At 37.1% G+C, this 22500-nt stretch overlaps 1 protein-coding gene across 9 annotated transcripts in view; it reads left to right on the top strand.

Annotated features, from left to right (window-relative positions):
* Nucleotides 1-22500, top strand: part of LOC144958990 (uncharacterized) — a 196130-nt gene that overhangs the window by 68054 nt on the left and 105576 nt on the right. For all 9 annotated transcript variants that reach the window (XM_078891299.1, XM_078891294.1, XM_078891297.1 and 6 more), the window contains 3 exons: nucleotides 7718-7881; nucleotides 8489-8685; nucleotides 10351-15208. In XM_078891299.1, the coding sequence (XP_078747425.1) occupies nucleotides 7718-7881; nucleotides 8489-8685; nucleotides 10351-15208 (5219 nt within the window). The remainder of the gene's footprint in view (nucleotides 1-7717; nucleotides 7882-8488; nucleotides 8686-10350; nucleotides 15209-22500) is intronic.

Consider the following 22500-nt stretch of genomic DNA (forward strand, 5'->3'; position numbering starts at 1 on the left):
ACAACAATGAATAAGAAAAACAAAATCAATAAAAAATAAACCCAAAACCATAAAAAAAAAAAAAATTAAAACAAAAGAATAAAAATCACCCCCTCCCCCCTCCCCCCTAAAAAATAAAATAATAAAATAGGTATAAAAATCATCATCATCATCATCATCATCATCATCATCATCATCATCATCATCATCATCATCATCATCATCATCATCATCATCATTATCATCATCATCATCATCATTATCATCATCATCATTATCATCATCATCATCATTATCATCATCATCATCATCATCATCATCATCATCATCATCATCATCATCATCATCATCATCATCATCATCATTATCATCATCAACAGAAATAACAACAACAACGACACCACCACCAACAACAACAATAAAACAACAGCCACAACAAAGATTTAAAAAAAACCTAATAGAAATAGTTAAAGACAACTAAAAACTTTAAAAAAAAGAAACAAAAAATAATAAAAATAAAATTAGCTCAATTGTGTAAATATAGTTCAAAAACGTTTATTTTAGGCAATTGCCAATGTCTAGAGGTATCTACATGCTTTTAGGAATTATTGAACTATCTTACATATCCTTGACATTAATTGAAATATTTACAGACCGTAATTTGTCATGTACAGAGTTTTTAAAGATCTTTTACTAATTACTTTTGTTTTATTTGTTTGTTTGTTGCTTGTTTTGTTTAGTTTCTAGTCTATTTGTTTTCTGTGTTTTCTGTCTTGGCCATTTATTTTGTTGTTTATTTTTTTTTCCCCTGCCCTGCCTCTTGCCACTTCTTGTCCGTTCCTTTTCATGACTTAATCAGTGCATTTTGTGCATCGACTTCAACCCTCACCCCCCCCCCCACCCACCCCACCCACCCCCAACCACCCAACTTCTTATTCCGTCTTTTCCCCCTACCTCAACCCCTTTTTTCTCCACAGTATGGCAACGTTCATTCATTCATTCTCTGTGATACTTTCATTGTTGTTTCCCTCGCAGTTTTAACTTCTTTGCTTTTGTATTCCCCAGCGCATTGCATATCGTGTCTCCAATTTTAATAAATGTGACCCTTCGCCTCAAAACGGTATTAAGTCGGGTTGGTTAAGATGTTGAAAATAAATTGAATTTATAGCCTGAAATATCAGACTTGTGTTGAGTTTGTATGTTTTATTGAGGAGAATGTATACCATATTTTAGGGTGGTAATGCCAACAATTAAAATTTTTGGCCAGTTTAACATTTAATTCAGATTTTAAGCATTTGGTTCGTTCCGACATAATACCATTTTGAGACGATGGGTCACAAATAATAAATATAGATTTGCTAACATGTTCTGACTTTATACGCATGTCAATAAATGCTTCAATAAATTTGAACACGGTGTAAACAACAAACACTCAATGACTCAATCATCAGTAAACAGAAGAAGAGAAAATTTTCACCTTGCAGATTGTCCAATTTTAGAAGAAACGAATGAAATACTTTTCTTCAATTCTGTCTAACTGGTTTTATTTTCTGACCTGCCCTACTGCTACGAAAATGTCGTAGAAATACGAATTTTTGGGTTCTAATCGACAATTTTATCAATATCTTTAATCCTGTAAACTTCTTGGAAACAAAATTTTGTTGCTAGAGCTAATATATATAAAGGAGTTTAACCCTCTCCTTACCAGCCATAGGAAAATCGGCACATTCGTCCAAATGCAACCGACAATTTTCTCATTCTGATTTCTCTTGTACTTCACATAACTTAAAGTAAATGGTTTGATGACAGCTATAAATACGAAACACTGTGTTGTAGACATCATTTTGCTGAACAACATTCTGTATAGATTGCACTTGTTACTTTTTTTTGTTTGATTAGGAAAAGCCTATTTATTTTTGTGTCGGGAGGGTGTGAATTTTCGTAGGAAATTCTAAAATTAATGACTGATGAGGAGAGAGTTAAAGCATTCATTTAATGAATTTCAACAAAAGACTCAACGTCAGACTGATATTTCTGGCCACAAATTCAATTTTCAGCAACTTAATCATCCCGGCTTATTTCCGTTTTGAGACGAGGGGTCACATTTATGAAATGTCCATAGCGGCCATCTTTTTTTCTTTTCTTCTTTCAGTCTTGTTTATATTATATTATATTATTTTATTTGCGATCTCTACTACCAGTTTTAAAAAGAGTTTTCCTTATCTTAATTTGAAGCATTTTAAACGTTACCTAAAGTTGTGTTTTAAAAAAAAAATAATTTTTTTTTTGGTTTTTCATTTAACCGATCATTTTCAGTATTTTCACCAAATGACAGGCTTACACAGCAGAACAACTGATTTAAAAAAAAACTCAAAGAATCTCTCTACAAAAATAACGTTATGTTCTTATTAATTAAACGAAGATCATTCTTCAAAGTTTGTGATGTACAAAATAAATCTGAATAAGAAAAAATAAATGTATATTGTGTCGTAACAAATGAATGTGACGATTTTGGTGTAGGTGGTAAGGAGAGGGTTAATAAAAATTGTTATAGCAAGAGACATCTTCTCATTGTTGTGTGTGTGTTAATATTCTGACGTTTATTCCCAACTACAGCATGTATTTTGTATGCCCTGTGTGACCCTGCAATTCATCATTGCATCATAGTTTCATGCCAGCTAACCCTGTCATAGGATATACCGAAACAAGGGAAATAATCGCATTAATTAGGAACATTGTTTTACATTTTCATGAATTGTCTCCCTTGTAAATTATATTTACTTCCAGTGCAGAGGAATTGGTACGAGCTACGGATTACTACGCCCGCTACATTATTATTATTATTTGTCATATTCTACCTAATATACCAACTTGTTTTACTTTCGAACTACTTACTTCATTTTTCTATTTTATTGGGGGGGGGGGGGGTTCTTTCTACTGGGGGCCGGGATTGCTGGGGTGGGGGGGGGGGGGGGGGGGGGGGGGGGGGGGGGGGGGGGGGGGGGGTAGGGGTCTGATCTGTTGTTTGACAACTATCTCGAGTGAGCATTGCAGAATAACTATATCATGCTATGCATTGGTTGTTATAATATAATTATTGAATTGACTTTTTTTCCCCCTTCCATATAGAATGAGTTGTGATGCGTTTCCCTCCTCGTTGTTTTGATGATGCATGCAAGTAGACGCTGGTGAATTGTGTCTCTGATTGCATTCTTGTCTAATTAATCACTAACACAGTCACACTCACACACACTCACACACACACACACACACACACACACACAAATATATACTTTTATTTTATTTTATTTATTTTTTTTTTTTAATTTTATTTACATAGATGGTTTGGAAATAAATTAAGAAACATTTTACATTGTTGATATTACAAGGCGATACCGTGTGTAGAATGATTTATATAAGAGAGACACAGTGTCTCAATGTGTAGAGCGTTAGGAGTTGGAAACTCCACGACACACCCTATAGGTAGTGAGATGCCCAAGCTGGAAGAAACCCGTTTTCGAACCCCAATGTCGGTATCTCAATTGTAACTCTCTCCTTACCGATCATGTTCAGCATTTTCCCAAAATGGCAGGCTTGCCCAGCAGAAAAAAAAAAGATTTTTTAAACCCAAAAAAGCTCTCAAGACAGCTAAACCAGAGGTAAAAGAAACACGGGTAAAATACGGATATAATCGGTGTTAGGGTTAAGTGAGTTAAGAGCTATAACAACTGCACCAGTCTCATACTAACAAAGTGAACAAAATATCTACAGAAAATAGAATTTTGATTTTGATTTTTAAAACATTTTTTTTTTGGAAATTTAATTCATGACAATTTAACTCAAATGTATCCTTATAATTACGGTTATTATTAGTTTTCATTTCGTGTATTTTTCTTTCATTTTCCTCATCTTTATTCTACCTAAATGATTAAATGTGTGAAATAACACGTATTCGTCACAACAGCAGGAACTTTTCCAAGAATCCTCACCATTCATAATATTCTATACTAATGTATAAATTCGACATGTGTCCAATTCCGTCCACAGATACAGAAAGCATCAGCACAGGCAGCGAGACGTCTTCCTTGAGTGGGAGATAGACGTATACCCCGCAGATACGAAACCAGCAACACCCTTCAACCCCCCCCCCCTACCCCCACCCCCCCAACTCCAACTCCAAACTACCACCCCTATTATAAATTTCTTCTTCCTCCCCCCCCCCCCCCCCCCCCACCACTTTCACTTCTCTTTCCCCCCACCCCAAAATCTTGCTGTTATCTTTTTTCTTGTTTTTCTTTAAACCTTTACTTATCATTTATCGTCCTATCTTCTATTCTATCCCTGTATCATTTCAACACATGGGCATCCTATCCTAATCCTATCCTTTCCTATCCTATCCTATCCTACTGTATTGTTGTTACACATGTCCTATATTGTTCTGTCCAAATGTCTTATACGTACGTTTTAATTAGATGTAAATATTCATGAAGTTCAAATGTCATGTGATACAAGTGAGATAATACTATAGTCGTTACTTGTCATCATTATTTTTCGTTTAATTAATATTTTTTGTGTGTGCGTAAATCATAATTATTTTTCGTTTAATTAATATTTTTTGTGTGTGCGTAAATCATAATTATTTTTCGTTTAATTAATATTTTTTGTGTGTGCGTAAATCATAATTATTTTTCGTTTAATTAATATTTTTTGTGTGTGCGTAAATCATCATTATTTTTCGTTTAATTAATATTTTTTTTGTGTGCGTAAATCATAATTATTTTTCGTTTAATTAATTATTTTTTTGTGCGTAAATCATCATTATTTTTCGTTTAATTAATATTTTTCTTTGTGTGTGTGCGTAAATTATGACATTCTACGGACTAGATCTCTGTTTGCTGCTCTTTGATTTGTTTTGTCTTGTTTTGTTTTGTTTTGTTATGACACAGCACTATCTATGTGTTATCTTTTTTTTTCTTCTGTTCTTTGTTGTCTTGTTTTGTTTTGTTTTGTTATGACACAGCACTATCTATGTGCTATCTTTTTTTTTTCTTCTGTTATTTGTTGTCTTGTTTTGTTTTGTTATGACACAGCACTATCTATGTGCTATCTTTTTTTTTCTTCTGTTATTTGTTGTCTTGTTTTGTTTTGTTATGACACAGCACTATCTATGTGCTATCTTTTTTTTTTCTTCTGTTATTTGTTGTCTTGTTTTGTTTTGTTATGACACAGCACTATCTATGTGCTATCTTTTTTTTTTCTTCTGTTATTTGTTGTCTTGTTTTGTTTTGTTATGACACAGCACTATCTATGTGCTATCCTTTTTTTTTCTTCTGTTATTTGTTGTCTTGTTTTGTTTTGTTTTGTTATGACACAGCACTATCTATGTGCTATCTTTTTTTTTCTTCTGTTATTTGTTGTCTTGTTTTGTTTTGTTTTGTTATGACACAGCACTATCTATGTGCTATCTTTTTTTTTCTTCTGTTATTTGTTGTCTTGTTTTGTTTTGTTATGACACAGCACTATCTATGTGCTATCTTTTTTTTTCTTCTGTTATTTGTTGTCTTGTTTTGTTTTGTTTTGTTATGACACAGCACTATCTATGTGCTATCTTTTTTTTTCTTCTGTTATTTGTTGTCTTGTTTTGTTTTGTTTTGTTATGACACAGCACTATCTATGTGCTATCTTTTTTTTTCTTCTGTTATTTGTTGTCTTGTTTTGTTTTGTTTTGTTATGACACAGCACTATCTATGTGCTATCTTTTTTTTTTCTTCTGTTATTTGTTGTCTTGTTTTGTTTTGTTTTGTTATGACACAGCACTATCTATGTGCTATCTTTTTTTTTCTTCTGTTATTTGTTGTCTTGTTTTGTTTTGTTATGACACAGCACTATCTATGTGCTATCTTTTTTTTTCTTCTGTTATTTGTTGTCTTGTTTTGTTTTGTTATGACACAGCACTATCTATGTGCTATCTTTTTTTTTCTTCTGTTATTTGTTGTCTTGTTTTGTTTTGTTATGACACAGCACTATCTATGTGCTATCTTTTTTTTTTCTTCTGTTATTTGTTGTCTTGTTTTGTTTTGTTATGACACAGCACTATCTATGTGCTATCTTTTTTTTTCTTCTGTTATTTGTTGTCTTGTTTTGTTTTGTTATGACACAGCACTATCTATGTGCTATCTTTTTTTTTCTTCTGTTATTTGTTGTCTTGTCTTGTTTTGTTTTGTTATGACACAGCACTATCTATGTGCTATCTTTTTTTTTCTTCTGTTATTTGTTGTCTTGTTTTGTTTTGTTATGACACAGCACTATCTATGTGCTATCTTTTTTTTTTCTTCTGTTATTTGTTGTCTTGCCTTGTTTTGTTTTGTTATGACACAGCACTATCTATGTGCTATCTTTTTTTTTCTTCTGTTATTTGTTGTTTTGTTTTGTTTTGTTATGACACAGCACTATCTATGTGCTATCTTTTTTTTTCTTCTGTTATTTGTTGTTTTGTTTTGTTTTGTTATGACACAGCACTATCTATGTGCTATCTTTTTTTTTCTTCTGTTATTTGTTGTCTTGTTTTGTTTTGTTTTGTTTTGTTATGACACAGCACTATCTATGTGCTATCTTTTTTTTTCTTCTGTTATTTGTTGTCTTGTCTTGTTTTGTTATGACACAGCACTATCTATGTGCTATCTTTTTTTTTTCTTCTGTTATTTGTTGTCTTGTTTTGTTTTGTTTTGTTATGACACAGCACTATCTATGTGCTATCTTTTTTTTTTCTTCTGTTATTTGTTGTCTTGTTTTGTTTTGTTTTGTTATGACACAGCACTATCTATGTGCTATCTTTTTTTTTCTTCTGTTATTTGTTGTCTTGTTTTGTTTTGTTTTGTTTGTTTGTTTGTTTGTTTGTTTGTTTGTTTATCTTTTCGTTATGTACTTGTATCGAATTGAGTTCAAAATTTACATGCAAATTACATGCAAAAAAAAAAAAAAAGAAAAGAAAGAAAAAAGTATAGTTGATAACATAAACATTAGGAGATTGAATCTAGAGTATTCAGCCATTGTATTTAAACTTATGCGAGATTAATTGAAACATTTTGTTCATCGCATTCACTCTTTATGTTGTTTTTTTTTAAAAACCCCACTTTAAATTCAGCACACAAACACATGATATAACATGAATGATTAATTTATACACGAAACCTTTACAAGCACATATTATTATTTATTATTTTGAAAATAGAAAAAATCACTCTTAGATAACATTTGAAATTATGACGATGCTATGTTATTTTTTGGGTGATATTTTTTTGGTGTGATAAATTGATTGGACATTTGTTATATGATTATATGATTATATTTATATATATTTATTATATCCTAGTCGATAATAAATAGTATTAGAAGATATTTTAGATTTATAATACCTATTGATATAAATATGCACCCAATGTTGTTTTTTTGAAATATTTATTTTTGTGTGTGAGACTTTGTGAAACGATCAGGTATTATAAACGTAGAATAAAATAATAAATAAAGGACGAGAAGAGAATAAATATGTAAAAAATAAAGAAGAAAGAGGAAAAGAGGAAAATAGAAGAAAAAAAAAATAGAAAAAAAAGGAAGAAAAAATATATCAAAATTCAAATGAAATCCCGACAACTCTTGTAATACTTTCTTCCCCTTTGTCATTTTCGTGGTTACGTCCCTTTGTCCCTGTGTGTTGCATGCAATGTCGTCACAACAAAAGAATTGGAGAATCCCGAACTTCCTCATTTCGTGATGCGTCCTTGCAACTGTACAGTGGAGGAAGGGGACGATGCGACTTTCATCTGTAAGATGAGGGGACAGCCGATGCCTTCTGTGGTCTGGGAGAGAGAGGGAGTGGAGATAACTGACAGCTCCAAACATAAGGTTGGTGAGAGGGGAGGGGGAAAGGTGTGTTGTGATATTTGTTGTCATTGTGCCTGGATCGATGTTTTTTTTATTGACTTATCATCGTTGTCATCATCATCATCATCATCACCATCATCATCATCATCATCATCATCATCATCATCATAATCATCATCATCATAATCAACATCATTTTCATCATCATCATCAATCATCATTATTATCATCATCATCATCACCACCGTCACCATCACCACCATCATCATCATCATCATCATCATCATCATCATCATCATCATCATCATCATCATCATCATCATCATCATCATCATCATCATCATCATCATCATCATCATCACCATCATCATCACCATCACCACCATCACCACCACCATCATCACCATCATCATCATCACCATCACCATCACCACCACCACCACCACACCACCACCACATCACCACCACCACCACCACCACACCACCACCACATCACCACCACCACCACCACCACCATCACCACCACCACCACCACCAATCACCACCACCACCATCACCACCACCACCACCACCACCACCACCAGTCAATTCTCACCCCATCTTCCTAACAACCCTCCTAAACCCCCAGGCCAGTAACATGAAAGAGCTCCACTCCCTGAAAATCTACAATGTAGACCCACTGGACAAAGGGGAATACACCTGCCACCTACACAACACCCAGGGGAACACCTCACACACTTTCCAACTGTTCTTGATGTCGGACATCATCGTCACCAGTAAGACTGGCAAACCAGAGGGACAGTTTTCTGCCGTCACGCCCAAAAGGTGAGAATAGAACTGTTCATTAAAAAAAGAATCAAACCGCCCCCCCAAAAAAAAAACGACAGAAAACCGTACCAAACCACCCCCCCCCCCCCCCCAAAAAAAAAAAAAAAAAAAACTCAGAAAAAAGAAAATAAATTAAAAGAAAAAAATAACAACAAAAACAAAACCAAAAACAAAAACAGTACAAAATCAAATTGAGAAAGAAAAGCAATACAAAAAGAAAAAATAATTATAAAAATATAAATCAAATTTTTAAAAAATCGATAATACCCCCTACCCCCCAAAAAATAAGAAGCAAACAAACGAAACCAAAACAAAAACAAAAACAAAAAATAAAACGGATAGAAAATATAACTTTGGAAGTAAAGATGAAGATTGAAAAAGCAGATGAAGATGTAGTGGAGAAATGGTATGAAAGAATTTGTTTGTGAGAAGAGGGTGTAAGAAAAATAAGAGGACGCTTTAATTAACCCTCTCCTTACCAACTATAGGGAATGAGATTAGCGGAAGAGTAACGTCCCTTGATTGGACGTCACAGGCGGAAAAGTTATTAGAGAGAGAACGTCATGGTTGTACGCATGCGTCTCTCGTCCTCGCTTGCGATGAAAGCGGATTGAGACACTTCACCGAAATCGAGGACGAGAGAGACGCATGCGCAAAACCAAATTGACGTTCTCTCTGTAAGGTGACGCCCAATCAAGGGACGCTACTCTTCCGCTAATCTCATTCCCTATTGGAAAATCGCCACATTCGTTACGATACAACCAACATTTTTCTTTTTCAAATTTCGTTTGTACCTCATAAAATTTAAAGAAAATTAACGGTGTGTTGTAGAGTATGTTTTACGTAAGAAATTGTGTATCGCAAGAACCTACTGCTATTGTGTTTGAGTGATAACAAATCTATTTTCGTGTTAGTTTGGTGTGAAGTTTTGGGGAAAATCCTGAAAATGGCTGGTAAGGAGAGAGTTAAACTGTGCGCATGGAGTAAATGAGATTCTAGGTCATCATCATCATCATCATCATCATCATCATCATCATCATCATCATCATCATCATCATCATCATCATCATCATCATCATCATAGCTTGTCGCTCCAACTCTGAACCCACTCCACATCATCTGTGAAGCAGACTCTTAGGTCATGGTCAGTGCAGCTGGGCCCATCCTGGCATTCTCTAAGGATGTGCTCCAACGTCTGCTAAGGGCATCCACATGTAACACAAGTTAGTCTCAGCCAGCCCCCACTTTTTCATCCTTCCATCTGTTCTCCCGAGTTTTGCCGCCCGTGCTCTGTTCAGTGTTACCCATTCGTGGACAGCGTGGCTCAGCGGCACAATCTTTGCTTCATACCCGAAAGGTTCTGAGTTCGACACCCACTGCTGCGCTTTGAGGCCTTGAGCCAGTCACCTCGCCCTAGCTCAATTTGCGGCGCTGCACTGCGGCTGACGCCTGAGTTATTCCAGTATTAGACCCTAGAGACACATTTCTCCTATTGGATGAAATTTTATTTTATTATTTTATACCCTTTATATAAGATGAAGACCTGTACCTTATAAAAAGACAACAATCTGATATACATATAGCAAGATTTTGACATCGATGTAAAGCTATGTTTACATTATTACTAATTTTAAAAATTCTTTCATACACATTGAATTTCAGCACACTGGAGAAAGAACCTTCACCCAGAAGTCAAACAGAAAGATTAGAAAGGAAAGAGGTTGTAAACACACCGAAATACTCTCACTCGTTCATGCAACCAAAGACCTCAAGTGACACAATCGTCAGAAGCAGTGCTGTAAGGGCAAAAGTTGACGCTCTATCCACTGCGCCAACGACCGATCAAAACAAATCACAGGATACTTTGCTAAACTCGCCTTTATTCAAAAAAGCCAAAGAGAGATCCGATGCTAAAGGCGCTTGGAAAAGTTATGATAATTTTGGAAACGGAATTGTGAAAGGATCTGGTGATAATAGTAGTAACGTTTTCTTTGGGTCTGAAATGGTTGATTTTCGTGAAAGAGACAAAAACTCCAATAAGATGACATCTGAAAAGTTTCAAAGTTCACTGGCAGCCAGAGAGACTGCAAGGTCCAAAAACGTCGTGGAAAATGGTCTGAGGAACCTTCAAGTCGAACGCAATTTCAGAAATGTTTTGTCCAGAGGAAGTGGAGATTATAAGTCAGATATCAGTAACGTTTCAACGTGGAAGAGAAATGGGAATCCTCAAGGGAGTATAACAATCAGGGAGTCTGCGTTTCAAAGAAGTGAAAACAAAGCTGTGAGTCCAATAGGCCTGAAGGCCGTCAACAAATCATTAGGGTCTCTAGGGAAACATATCAATGTATATGAAAACTCTGTTGAAATGTCACAATCTCCCAAGGAAAAATCCTCTGGCAAATCAGCAGAGCCTACATATTCACCATCGTCCTCGTTGCAATTCGATTCTAACGAAATTCTTAGAATAAAAAGTTCAGCGTTAAATTCTGAAAATAACCATTCCAGAGAAAGCATTGATAACGCGAAGAGTGTGATAGGCGATAATTTATTTCGGGCAGAGAAGCGACCAACGAATATGTTTGAGCCAACTGAGAGACCGTTCAATTCTCAGCCATCTCACCAACCTGTCTTACACCACGCGAGACTTACGACATTAAAAAAAGATAATCACGATTCTAGCGACTTGTCAAAGTCTTCAAACTCATCAAAATTTGATTCATCTGGCGCCACTTCATCCACAGTATCAGATTATAAACCAACGAACTTCAATGCTGAAGAGATTCCGTCCATACAAATCAACAAACCTTTGCAATTCAATGTAAATTTAAATTCAAAATTAAGTGAGAGAGTGAGCAATCTTGAAAAACAGACCAATTACGCCACAGAAAGCAAACCAGAACAATTTCGATCTCATTCTAGGTTGAAAGGGTTTTCTGAGGTTAAAGTCGGTGACAAAGAGCACCAAGTTCCGAATACAAAATCACCGTCAAATACAATGAATGGCAAAAATGACTCGACGAGCAACCCAAAGGAGTCTGGGTCTGTTTTTACATGGGGCAAAAGGCCATCTAGAACAAAAGATGAAATGGCTGAAGACACGCGATTCGTTTCCAAATCTGATCAAATCAATCATAAACCACTATCAAGTAACATTCCAACAACTTTGACAAGCAGTCCACGAGAACTCTCAAAAAATGATCCAAAACAATCGAATCGAATAATGTCTAATAAATCAGATATTTCAACTTCTTCATCAAGAGCAACCATCACTTCATCTTCTTCTTCTTCAACGGAACCATCTGATTTCCGTAACATAAAACTAAAACCCACCCAAAAGAACGATAAGACTAAAAAACATTCCAGCAGTTCTGATCAGTTAAGAAAAAGCAAGTTTTTATCAAAGTCCACAGAAAATGTTTTTCAAGACGTGAAGCTCAGACCCGTCTCCAAAGGCCAGGAAAGACCAAAATCTGAATTCAACCAAGAAAATGTTGCGCGGTTGAGATTAAAATCAAAGAGCACAAATTTCTCCGATATCGACTTGGTAAAATGTGATGATTCTCAGAAAGAGAAAGATGATGAATCGGGTGCTGCTCGCTATCCTGCAGGAGAGGAAACATTGTCTGATGAAAAATACACAGATGTATTTTCAGAGAATCGTGCTGAAAGAATCGTTGAATTGAAGCAAACTCTGAGGAATGCAGCTCCTACCAATGATGTTAAGTCGTCGTCACTCCTTTCAAACAAGAAGGAAAACACGGTAGATGAGAATCAAACCAAAGAATTTGTACCAGAAACCAAAGTCAAAGAAACTTCAGTTACAGAAAAGCCAGATAAGAGGTCAGAGTTCATGGAGAAAATTCGGAAGTGGAAGACAGCTGATTTTACAGAGAAATTAAACAAAATAGAGTCTGGATCTCAGACTTCAAGGGAATCAGAGCCCAACACTCAAATCACAAACTCAGCTGCTTCTACAAGCCACAGACATTCCCTTGCCAAGACTGCAGGCACCTCCCATCTAGACAATGTTCCTGAATGGGTGAAACAAAAGGCTCTCAACCAAAGGAATTCTCTCCAAACTGATAAGATGCAAATGCCATCGAATTCCAGTTTGAATCAAACATACAGAGCGTCATTGATCAACACCGGAGAATTCAGTGGTAATTTCAGAAATAATGACTCTCTAAATAAGACTATTCATACCTTTGACAGGAATTCGTCTAACCCAAAATTAGAGAAAGACCCAAAAGACAAAGAAGCGGAGAATATGCCAAAGCCTTCTGTGTTAACGAAAGTGGGAATTCATAAACGAAATGAAAACCTGATAACATCCTCAAAATTAGGTCACCAGCGATCTGCTCCTGACTTGAAGGATAAATCGAAATTTGAAAGTTCTACCAAACAGTCGGAATTAGAATGGCTGAATAGGAGACCCATTAGAAATATTGAACAAATGATCAAGGCAAATTCTCAGGGTAGAATCGAGAAGAGTTCCCAGGAAGACAAGAAACCAGATTGGGTGAAACTAAAGTCACCAAAAGATATTAAACACGAAAAACTGACATTCTCAGAGGAAAAGTCAAATGGTGCAATTTCCTCCTCGAAATCATTTGCAATTCAAAATAACAAAATGGATAATGTGATAGATACAAAACAATCAGAACTGTCACGTGCTAAAAATGATTCTAATGAGCTCTTTGAACCAGCAGGCAAGAATGTCATGGAAAAGGTAAATGGAAATAATGATGAGCCTTCAAAACCAAAACGTGGCCAGGATAATGACGATGCACTTATCTCAGGATCTCAATTTTCATCCACGGCTTCTAGAAATGAAACTGAAAGCAAATTTGAAATTGCAAATGATCAAATCACACACTCTACCGAGAAGTCAATTTCTGACAAGGAACGGTCAAACGTTAGAAGTAAAGTCAATGTGGTTGATGTACACGTACCCGCAGTTTCATCTTTACACAGAGACTCAGGAAACCACAAGGTAGAATCAGAATGTAGAATAACGTCGACACCGCCTACCCCCGATACAGATATTGTAGAGTCAGCCTCAGTACTCACAAATAAGACAAAGGAACCACCTCAGCAAGTACCAGCTAAGAGTCAAAACATATCGGCACCATTAACCGATTGTCAACCGAGAGAAAAGACACCGAATCATCAACAAAAACAGTCACAGCCCAACGATCAACAAGCTTTAAAGAACACGCCAGTGCGACCATCTTGGATGAAGCAGAAATCCCTCCGTCACATCCCCATTTATCCAATCAACGACAACGAGTTGTCTCCCCGCTATGAACCCTTCAGGAAATCGATGGACGACACCTCCTCAACAAACTCAGTTTCCTCCCTTGCTTCAGATGCATCCGGTCTCACCACGGATTCAGGATACGGGAAAAGTGTTTTGGCCGACGATGCCATGAACACCAGCAAGGAAACGTTGTTGGACCGTGGGAATTTGGACACTTTGGAGTCTGAAGAACAAGGTGATGCAGGTGGCGATCAACACAACAAATCTAGCTCTACCGACAATGTTTTTAAACTCGCTGCATCTGAAATTGATCCTGATACTGACTCTGGGTTTTGTCTCGAAACGGAAATAAAGAAAGATTTTTCGTCGACTTCCTTTAAGCAGCAAAACCTCAAAGACAAACCAGCTGACAATACACCGCATATCTCAGACATTAGCGAAAGTCTCACCACTTCACAATCTCTCCCAAGACTAAAAGAATCGGTGAGACGTGGTTATCAAGTTGGACTTGCCAATCAAATGGCCGTAAAACCTGAAAATAAAACAGGTAAAGAAATACCGAATGAAAAACGTGTTGAAGAAAGAATTTCTAAATACGAAACTAACAATACTCAACAAGACAACGTAAATAAGTCCTCAGAAAATGCAGCTGGATCGAATACTTTTAGAACGCCTAAATCTGAATTTCTGAAGAAACGTTTTTCCCTGACGCCACCAGAAGACAGCACCAAAGAATCCACTACGGAAAACACATCGAAGACAGAAACCAACGCGCGATCAAAAGCCATCCGTCCTTCAGAATTGAATATTTCCCCCAATACAGAACGGCGGAACAAATTGAATGGTATTAATTCGTTGAAAGATAGTTCTCAACCACTGTTTTCGTCGTCGTCGTCGTCATCATCATCGAAAGATTGCAAGGAAGACATAAAAGCTACAAAGCCACATCTGAAAAATGAATCTTTATCGGACTCGAGTAGAAACTTTGAAAGTTCTTCCACCAGTAATAAACTATCGTCAAAGGATGTATGTAAAAAGGCTACAGATTCTTTGGGAATTACAAAGAGTGAGAATGCCAATCAAAAGTCGTCCGATGATTCGAAATCGTCATCATTAACGCCGGAGGAATCCTGCCCTCGTTTTGAATTGCCTCTATGTGACGTAGCCGTGACGTATGGGTCAAAGGCCACGTTAAGATGTCACGTTGTTGGAATACCCACTCCGGATATCCAATGGTTGTACGACAGAAAACCTCTCGAGGTAGGCACATAATTTGGATTCATCTACTTGTATGTCTTCCACCACCACTACCACCATCACCACCACCACCACCACCACTACTACTACTACTACTACTACTACTACTACTACTACTACTACTACTACTACTACTACTACTACTACTACTACTACTACTACCACTACTACTACTACTACTACTACTACTACTACTACTACTACTACTATACTACTACTACTACTACTACTACTACAAACTACTACTACTACTACTACTACTACTACTACTGCTACTACTACTACTACTACTACTACTACTACTACTACTACTACTACTACTACTACTACTACTACTACTACTACTACGACTACTACTACTACTACTACTACTACTACTACTACTACTTCTACTGCTGCTGATGCAGCTCCTCCTCCTCCTCCTACAGCAGCAGCAACAACAACAACAACAACAACAACAACAACTACTACTACTACTACTACTACTACTACTACTACTACTACTACTGCTACCCCCCCCCCACTACTACTACAACTAGTAGTACTACTACTACTACTATTACTACTATTACAACTACTACTACTACTACTACTACTACTACTACTACTACTACTACTACTACTACTACTACTACTACTACTACTACTACTACTACTACTACTACTACTACTACTACTACTACTACAACTACTACTACTTCTACTGCTGCTGATGCAGCTCCGCCTCTTCCTCCTCCTCCTCCTCCTCTTCCTCCTCCTACAACAACAACAACAACAACAACAAGAACTACTACTACTACTACTACTACTACTACTACTACTACTACTACTACTACTACTACTACTACTACTACTACTACTACTACTACTACGACTACTACTACTACTACTACTACTACTACTACTACTACTACTACTACTGACCAACACCACCACCACCACCACCACTACTACTATTGCTACTACTGCTACTACTACTAAAATGACAGGGCTAAGACTACTACTACCACCATTAACACACCCATTGACTGAAATGAAAGAACAAAGTACACATCATACTTACTACATTTACACACTCGAATCAACACCAACCATATCCACACCTTTCCTTTGGCATCTCACAACATACCAATCATATCTGCATACAAACGATTCTTTGAATAATAAACAGAAAATGAATACAAGCTGAAATAACCCAAAGCAGATCAAAAGGGTGATAAATCTAAAAACTAAATCAACCACAAAACTTTCTACCTATAACACAGCAGGCTTTAACACACGACCAAATCCAACGTTTGCATAATGGTTAATGTGTCTGGTGAATTATTTTATTTCATGCGCGACCTAATAATTATTCTGAAAAGAATAATGTTAATGTTTTGTCAAATCATTTGAAATGAAGTCGTTGGCGGTCTGATATGTCTAAACTCCGTGCGGCTATGTATGACACTCGCTTTCGGATCGGAAGGTCCTGGGTTCGAGCCTCGCTGGGCGCATAGTTGAGTCCTTGGAGAAGGCTCTTTACTCACATTCTCTCACCGTACTCAGGTGTAAAATGAGTACCTGAGATAGAAGGTAACTGTTGACGTCACTCAGTTCTTTGTTGTTGTTTTCGCCAGCCATTCCTATATGTAACTCTCACTAAATTCTATCAACCGGACAGTATTTAGCTTTTATATATAGCAATATCCACTAAACGTGCTCAAAGCACGCTTTACAAGGGGTCCCTGACCAACAGCAACACGTAACATGTAGAACAAGACATGACGCCTTTTAGGTGATATTACAAGGTTATACAGTTTTTTTTTTGCGGTTGTGTGGTCTTGTGTTATGACACTCGCTTTCGGATCGGAAGGGCCTGGGTTCGAGCCTCGCTCGGCGCATAGTTGAGTCCTTGGAGAAGGCTCTTTACTCACATTCTCTCACCGTACTCAGGTGTAAAATGAGTACCTGGCCGTTAACAGCGTTGTCTCTGCCCAAAAAATTTGTAATATCGCCTGACAGGCGTCATGTCTCGTCCTACATGTTATGTGTTGCTGTTGGCAAGGGACCCCTTGTAAAGCGCTTTGAGCATGTTTAGTGGATATTGCGCTATATAAAAGCTCAAGTTTGTTTATTTTGTTTTTTTGATATGTCCTACATTGCTGTATTTATTTAACATATAGATCGTATGCGCTTGACTAAGAAACTCATAACATTGCCATCCGGAAGTATAAGGGACCAACACATAAAACTATGTGTATCCAAGAACTTTTATAGTCTGGATAATAAAGTTCAGTGAGTATTACTCATAAACGCGGATGGCAAAAAAACAATTAAAAAGACCAGAGTGACGTCATCTTCATTCCATCAAAAGCCTGACACAAGAACCCTCTAGGACTGGCAGTTTGACGTCATTTTTTTAGGTTTGTGTAGCGTCTAGTGAGTTGTCGTGAGTAGTGCTCATGGAAACAAGTGGTCCCATTGGTTGAACTATTGAATACAACTCACGATTTGTCTTCTTTTGTGGCAAAAGACTAGCATTTTGACGTCATTTTTTTGTCAGTGTCAGGCCATAACTTTACGAAAGCTACGATATTACACTGACGAGAAAAAAAAAATAACGATATGTATTGAATTGTAAGCTTTAATTTATTTGTCGAAGACACATACTTTGGACGTTTCGGGTTTCCCCTTTATCAACAAAATACGATGAATGGAACACTAAGGACGAACGAGATTACATCTATCATTCGTCCTTCGTGTTTCATTCATCCCACAGTAGGGTTTGATCGTAGCCATCATTAAGTTATAGCTTGATACTGAAACCCAAAAAGACTGGCATTTTGACGTCATTATTTTTTTTTTTGCGCCGCCTAGTGAGTTGTCGTTAGTAGAGCTCATGGAAACAAGTGTTCCCATTGGTTGAACTATTGAATACAACTCACGATTTGTTTTTTTTGTGGCCAAAGACTGGCATTTTGACGTCATTTTTTGGTCAGTGTCAGGCCATAACTTAACAATGGCTACGATGACACTCGCTTTCGAATCGGAAGGTCCTGGGTTCGAACCTCGCTCGGCGCAAAGTTGAGTCTTTGGGAAAGGCTCTTTACTCACATTCTCTCACCGTACTCAGGTGTAAAACGAGTACCTGGCCGTTGACAGCTTTGTCTCTGTCGGAAAAAAAAAATTGTAATATCACCTAACAGGCGTCATGTCTTGTTCTACATGTTACGTGTTGCTGTTGGTCAGGGGTCATTTGTAAAGGCTTTGAGCACGTTTAGTGGATATTGCACTATATAAAAGCTCACGTTTTTTTTTGTTTGGTGTGTTTGAACGCTATTTCCGGTTGGCAGAGGTTGTGACCTTTTTGGCTAAACGCACATCATCAATACTGTATTATGATATTTATTTCCACCCAAAAGTTCATGATCGTCTCTGTCATGTGTGAACACTCGGCTGCTGTGCTGATGGCTATTATTTGATAGTTACATAACGTGTGTGTTGGGAAAGTGATAATGTGTAATGTGTACTAGCGAATGTGTTGTTGTTGTTGAATGTCTTGGTGCTTACACATTATATATATATTATCGTCACCAATGTGTCAATATCAACATTTTAGCTCATGGAGATTTGACTTTAATCATTTTAACGTGCTGTCAACAGATAGTTCGAAGATGACGTCACTCAGGTCTTAGTTATTGCTTTTGTCATCCGCGTTTATGAGTAATGCTCACTGAACTGTATTAACCTGACTATAAACGTTCATGGTTACACACAGTTTTGTGTGTTGGTCCGTTATACTTCCGGATGGTAATGATAATATCTATAGAGAACAATCTGAATATAGGATGAACACACATATAAAGACACACACACACACACACACACACACACACACAAGCGCGCACGCACGCACGCAGACTTACAGACACTTTAAACTGTGTCCATTCTGGAGCTTGACCATTCAACCTTCAATCTCTATTTCTCACATAAACATCTCTATAGATAGAACGAAGTTGACGTCGCTCAGGTCTTTGTTATTGCTTTTTTGCCATCCACGTTTGTGAGTTATTCTCACTTAACTGTATTATCCAGACTATAAAAGTTCATGGTTACACAGAGTTTTGTGTGTTGGTCCGTTATACTTCCGGATGGCAATTTTGTGAGCTTCTTTGCCAAGCGCATACTATCTATAGGATGAACACATATATAGATAGTGTGCACTTGGCTAAGAAGCTCATAACATTGCCATCCAGAAGTATAACGGACCAACACACAAAACTGTGTGTATCCATGAACGTTTAAAGTCGGGTTAATACAGTTCAGTGAGCATTACTCATAAACGCGGATGGCAAAAAAACAATAGAAAAGACCTGAGTGACGTCATCTTCGAACTATCTATAGATAGTATGCAGATGACGTCACTCAAGCCTTTGTTATTGTTTTTGCCATCCGCATTTGTGAGTTGTTCTCACTAAACTGTATTAACCAGACTATAAAAGTTCATGGTTACACAGAGTTTGTGTGTTGGTCCGTTATACTTCCGGATGGCAATGTTGTGAACTCCTTGGCCAAGCGCATTCTATCTATACAGACACACACACAAACACACACACACACACACACACACACACAAGCGCACGCACGCACGCAGACTTACAGACGCTTTAAACTTAAACTGTGTCCATTCATGATCTTGACCATTCAACCTTCAATCCCCACTCCTCTCCATAGGACGACTTCTTCGGACATAAACTGACCGTTAGAATCTGGTAAATGTCTGATAAATAACCTTGTGAAAAGATTCCTGCTGAGATAGGTACCCTATCTTTTACAGAAAGAACGTTTATGAGTAATTCTCACTATACTGTATTATCCAGACTATAAACGTTCACGGTTACACAGAGTTTTGTGTGTTGGTCCGTAATACTTCCGGATGGCAATGTTGTGAGCTACTTAGCCAAGCGCACACTATCTATAGATAGTTCGAAGATGACGTCACTCAGGTCTTTGTTATTGTTTTTTGCCATCCGCGTTTATGAGTAATGCTCACTGAACTGTTTTAACTTGACTATAAACGTTCATGGATACACACAGTTTTGTGTGTTGGTCCGTTATACTTCCGGATGGCAATGTCATGAGCTTCTTAGCCAAGCGCATACTATCTATACGCTTTTTTCTTCTTCAAGAATTACGGTAGATCTAAATTCTTCCAAAATTTCATTCTAATGAATTAACTTTTATAACCGTCTGAGTTTATTTATAATTCCCAACCCTATCGTATAGAATAATTTCTCGTTTATCGTGAGAGTTTCTTAATAGACGTAAATTCATTTGAACAACAAAAACAATAACAACAACAGAACCATTTACATCAATAAACATCAATAATAAAAACAGCAACACTATCAACAACAACCACAACAACAATAATAACCAAAAAAAAAATCAACATAAAAAAAAAAGAATAATAAAAAATAAAATTTCCCTTTATTCATCCCATTGGGAAAATTTGTCTTAACAACAACAACAACAATAACAACAACAACAACAATAACAACAACATCTGAAACATCAATAATAAAAACAGCAGCAGCAGCAACAACATCAGCAACAGCCACAACAACAACAATAATAATTTAAAAAAAATTCCCTTAATCATCCCATTGGGGAAATTTGTCTCAACAACAACAACAATAACAACAAAAACAACAACAACAACAATAACAACAACAACAATATCAACAACAACAACAACAACAACAACAGCAACAACAACAACAGCAACAATAACAACAACAACAATATCAACAACAACAACAACTACAACAACAACAACAACAGCTTAATTAACACCACCTCACATTATCCAACTGTTCACCTCGCAGCCAACCAGGCTAGCTCCGTAGTAATTGTACGTACTTACTTACTTAGTATGAAGTAACTACAACAGGCCGTCGGCGACAAATTAGGGGGTTTGTAAATAAATTATATAGGTTCACGGGTCATGTGACATCATGTGCTTAACCCGTCTCTTCTCACGAAAGAGGCTGGATGGAGCAGCAACAGACTTTCTTACAGCCACATAGATACTTGCTTTCTTCGTGGAGTCGAGAGTGGACAATTCTTACGTCTTTAGCATTCTATGAAGTGACTAACAGTAATTGGTAGGATAATGCAAAATAATACGACAATATTATAGGGTTATCAACGCATTTTTTTGTGCGGCTATGTGGTCTAGTGGTATGCCACTCGCTTTCGGATTGGAAGGTCCTGGGTTCGAGGAATGGTGAGACCGGAGAGCAAGCATCCCTGCTTGACACCAGTCTTAATTTCAAAGCTGTCAGTATGCTGATCTTCATGGGCAACCCTGAAACTTGATCCTTCATACATTTCCTTAATGAGGTTTACTAACTTCTCAGAGATTCCATAATTGCCAGAATTTTCCACAATGTTGCTCTGTCATTACTGTCGAAAGCCTTCTCGTAATCCTGAAAGTTGACAAAAAGATGAGAGTTCCATTCTATAGACTGTTCCACTATGACTCGCAGAGAGGCAATCTGGTCGGTGGTTGGTTGAATGAATTTTCCGAAAACCGGCCTATTCGTCCCGCAGTTTAGCATCTGTTGCATTCTTAATTCTCTCTAGAATAATACGGTTGAAAACCTTTCCTGTGGATAGGGAGCAGAGTGATTCCTCGATAATTATTACAATTAATGAGGTCCCCATTCTTTGGAAGCATGACAAGATGTCCTTCCTTCCAATCCATTGGGAATATCCCGTCATTCCAGATTCTCTCAAATAGTGGGTGAATGGCCTCAGCATTTCTTTCAGCATCAACTTTTAGAACCTCCTGTATAATCCCAGCAGCTTTCCCCCTTTTCATCTTGTTAATGGCACCCGCATTCTCTGCTATCGATGGTGGATTACATATAATAGGCTTCAACAGTCGTGACGTCACTTCCCTCGTATTGACGCATAGTAACTTAGCAACTGGTTCTAAACTATCGGAACAATGGCGGACCCCCTTACGAAATACTTCTCCGACGAGCATAAAAGTGTATCCAAAGGAGAAAAACATTTTAAATCTGATCATGTTTTGACTTTTATACATTCTAATGACATGACATGTGAAAAAGTTATAGCCAGCATGAAGAATAAAAAGTACTGATTTTCTTTGTTTAGAACCAAGCTGCTCGTTGCTGGGCGGACTAGACATCAGACTATTGAATCCTATTGCTAGCTCATTCCTTGCAGGCAAAATTACCGGCGGGTTGTCTGGTGGGTGGTGGTCTGTTCAGAAATTAACTTAG

Source organism: Berghia stephanieae, chromosome 13 (assembly GCF_034508935.2).
Source record: "Berghia stephanieae isolate SIO BIC M18660-M18661 chromosome 13, UCSD_Bste_1.3, whole genome shotgun sequence".
Classification (NCBI taxonomy): domain Eukaryota; kingdom Metazoa; phylum Mollusca; class Gastropoda; order Nudibranchia; family Aeolidiidae; genus Berghia; species Berghia stephanieae.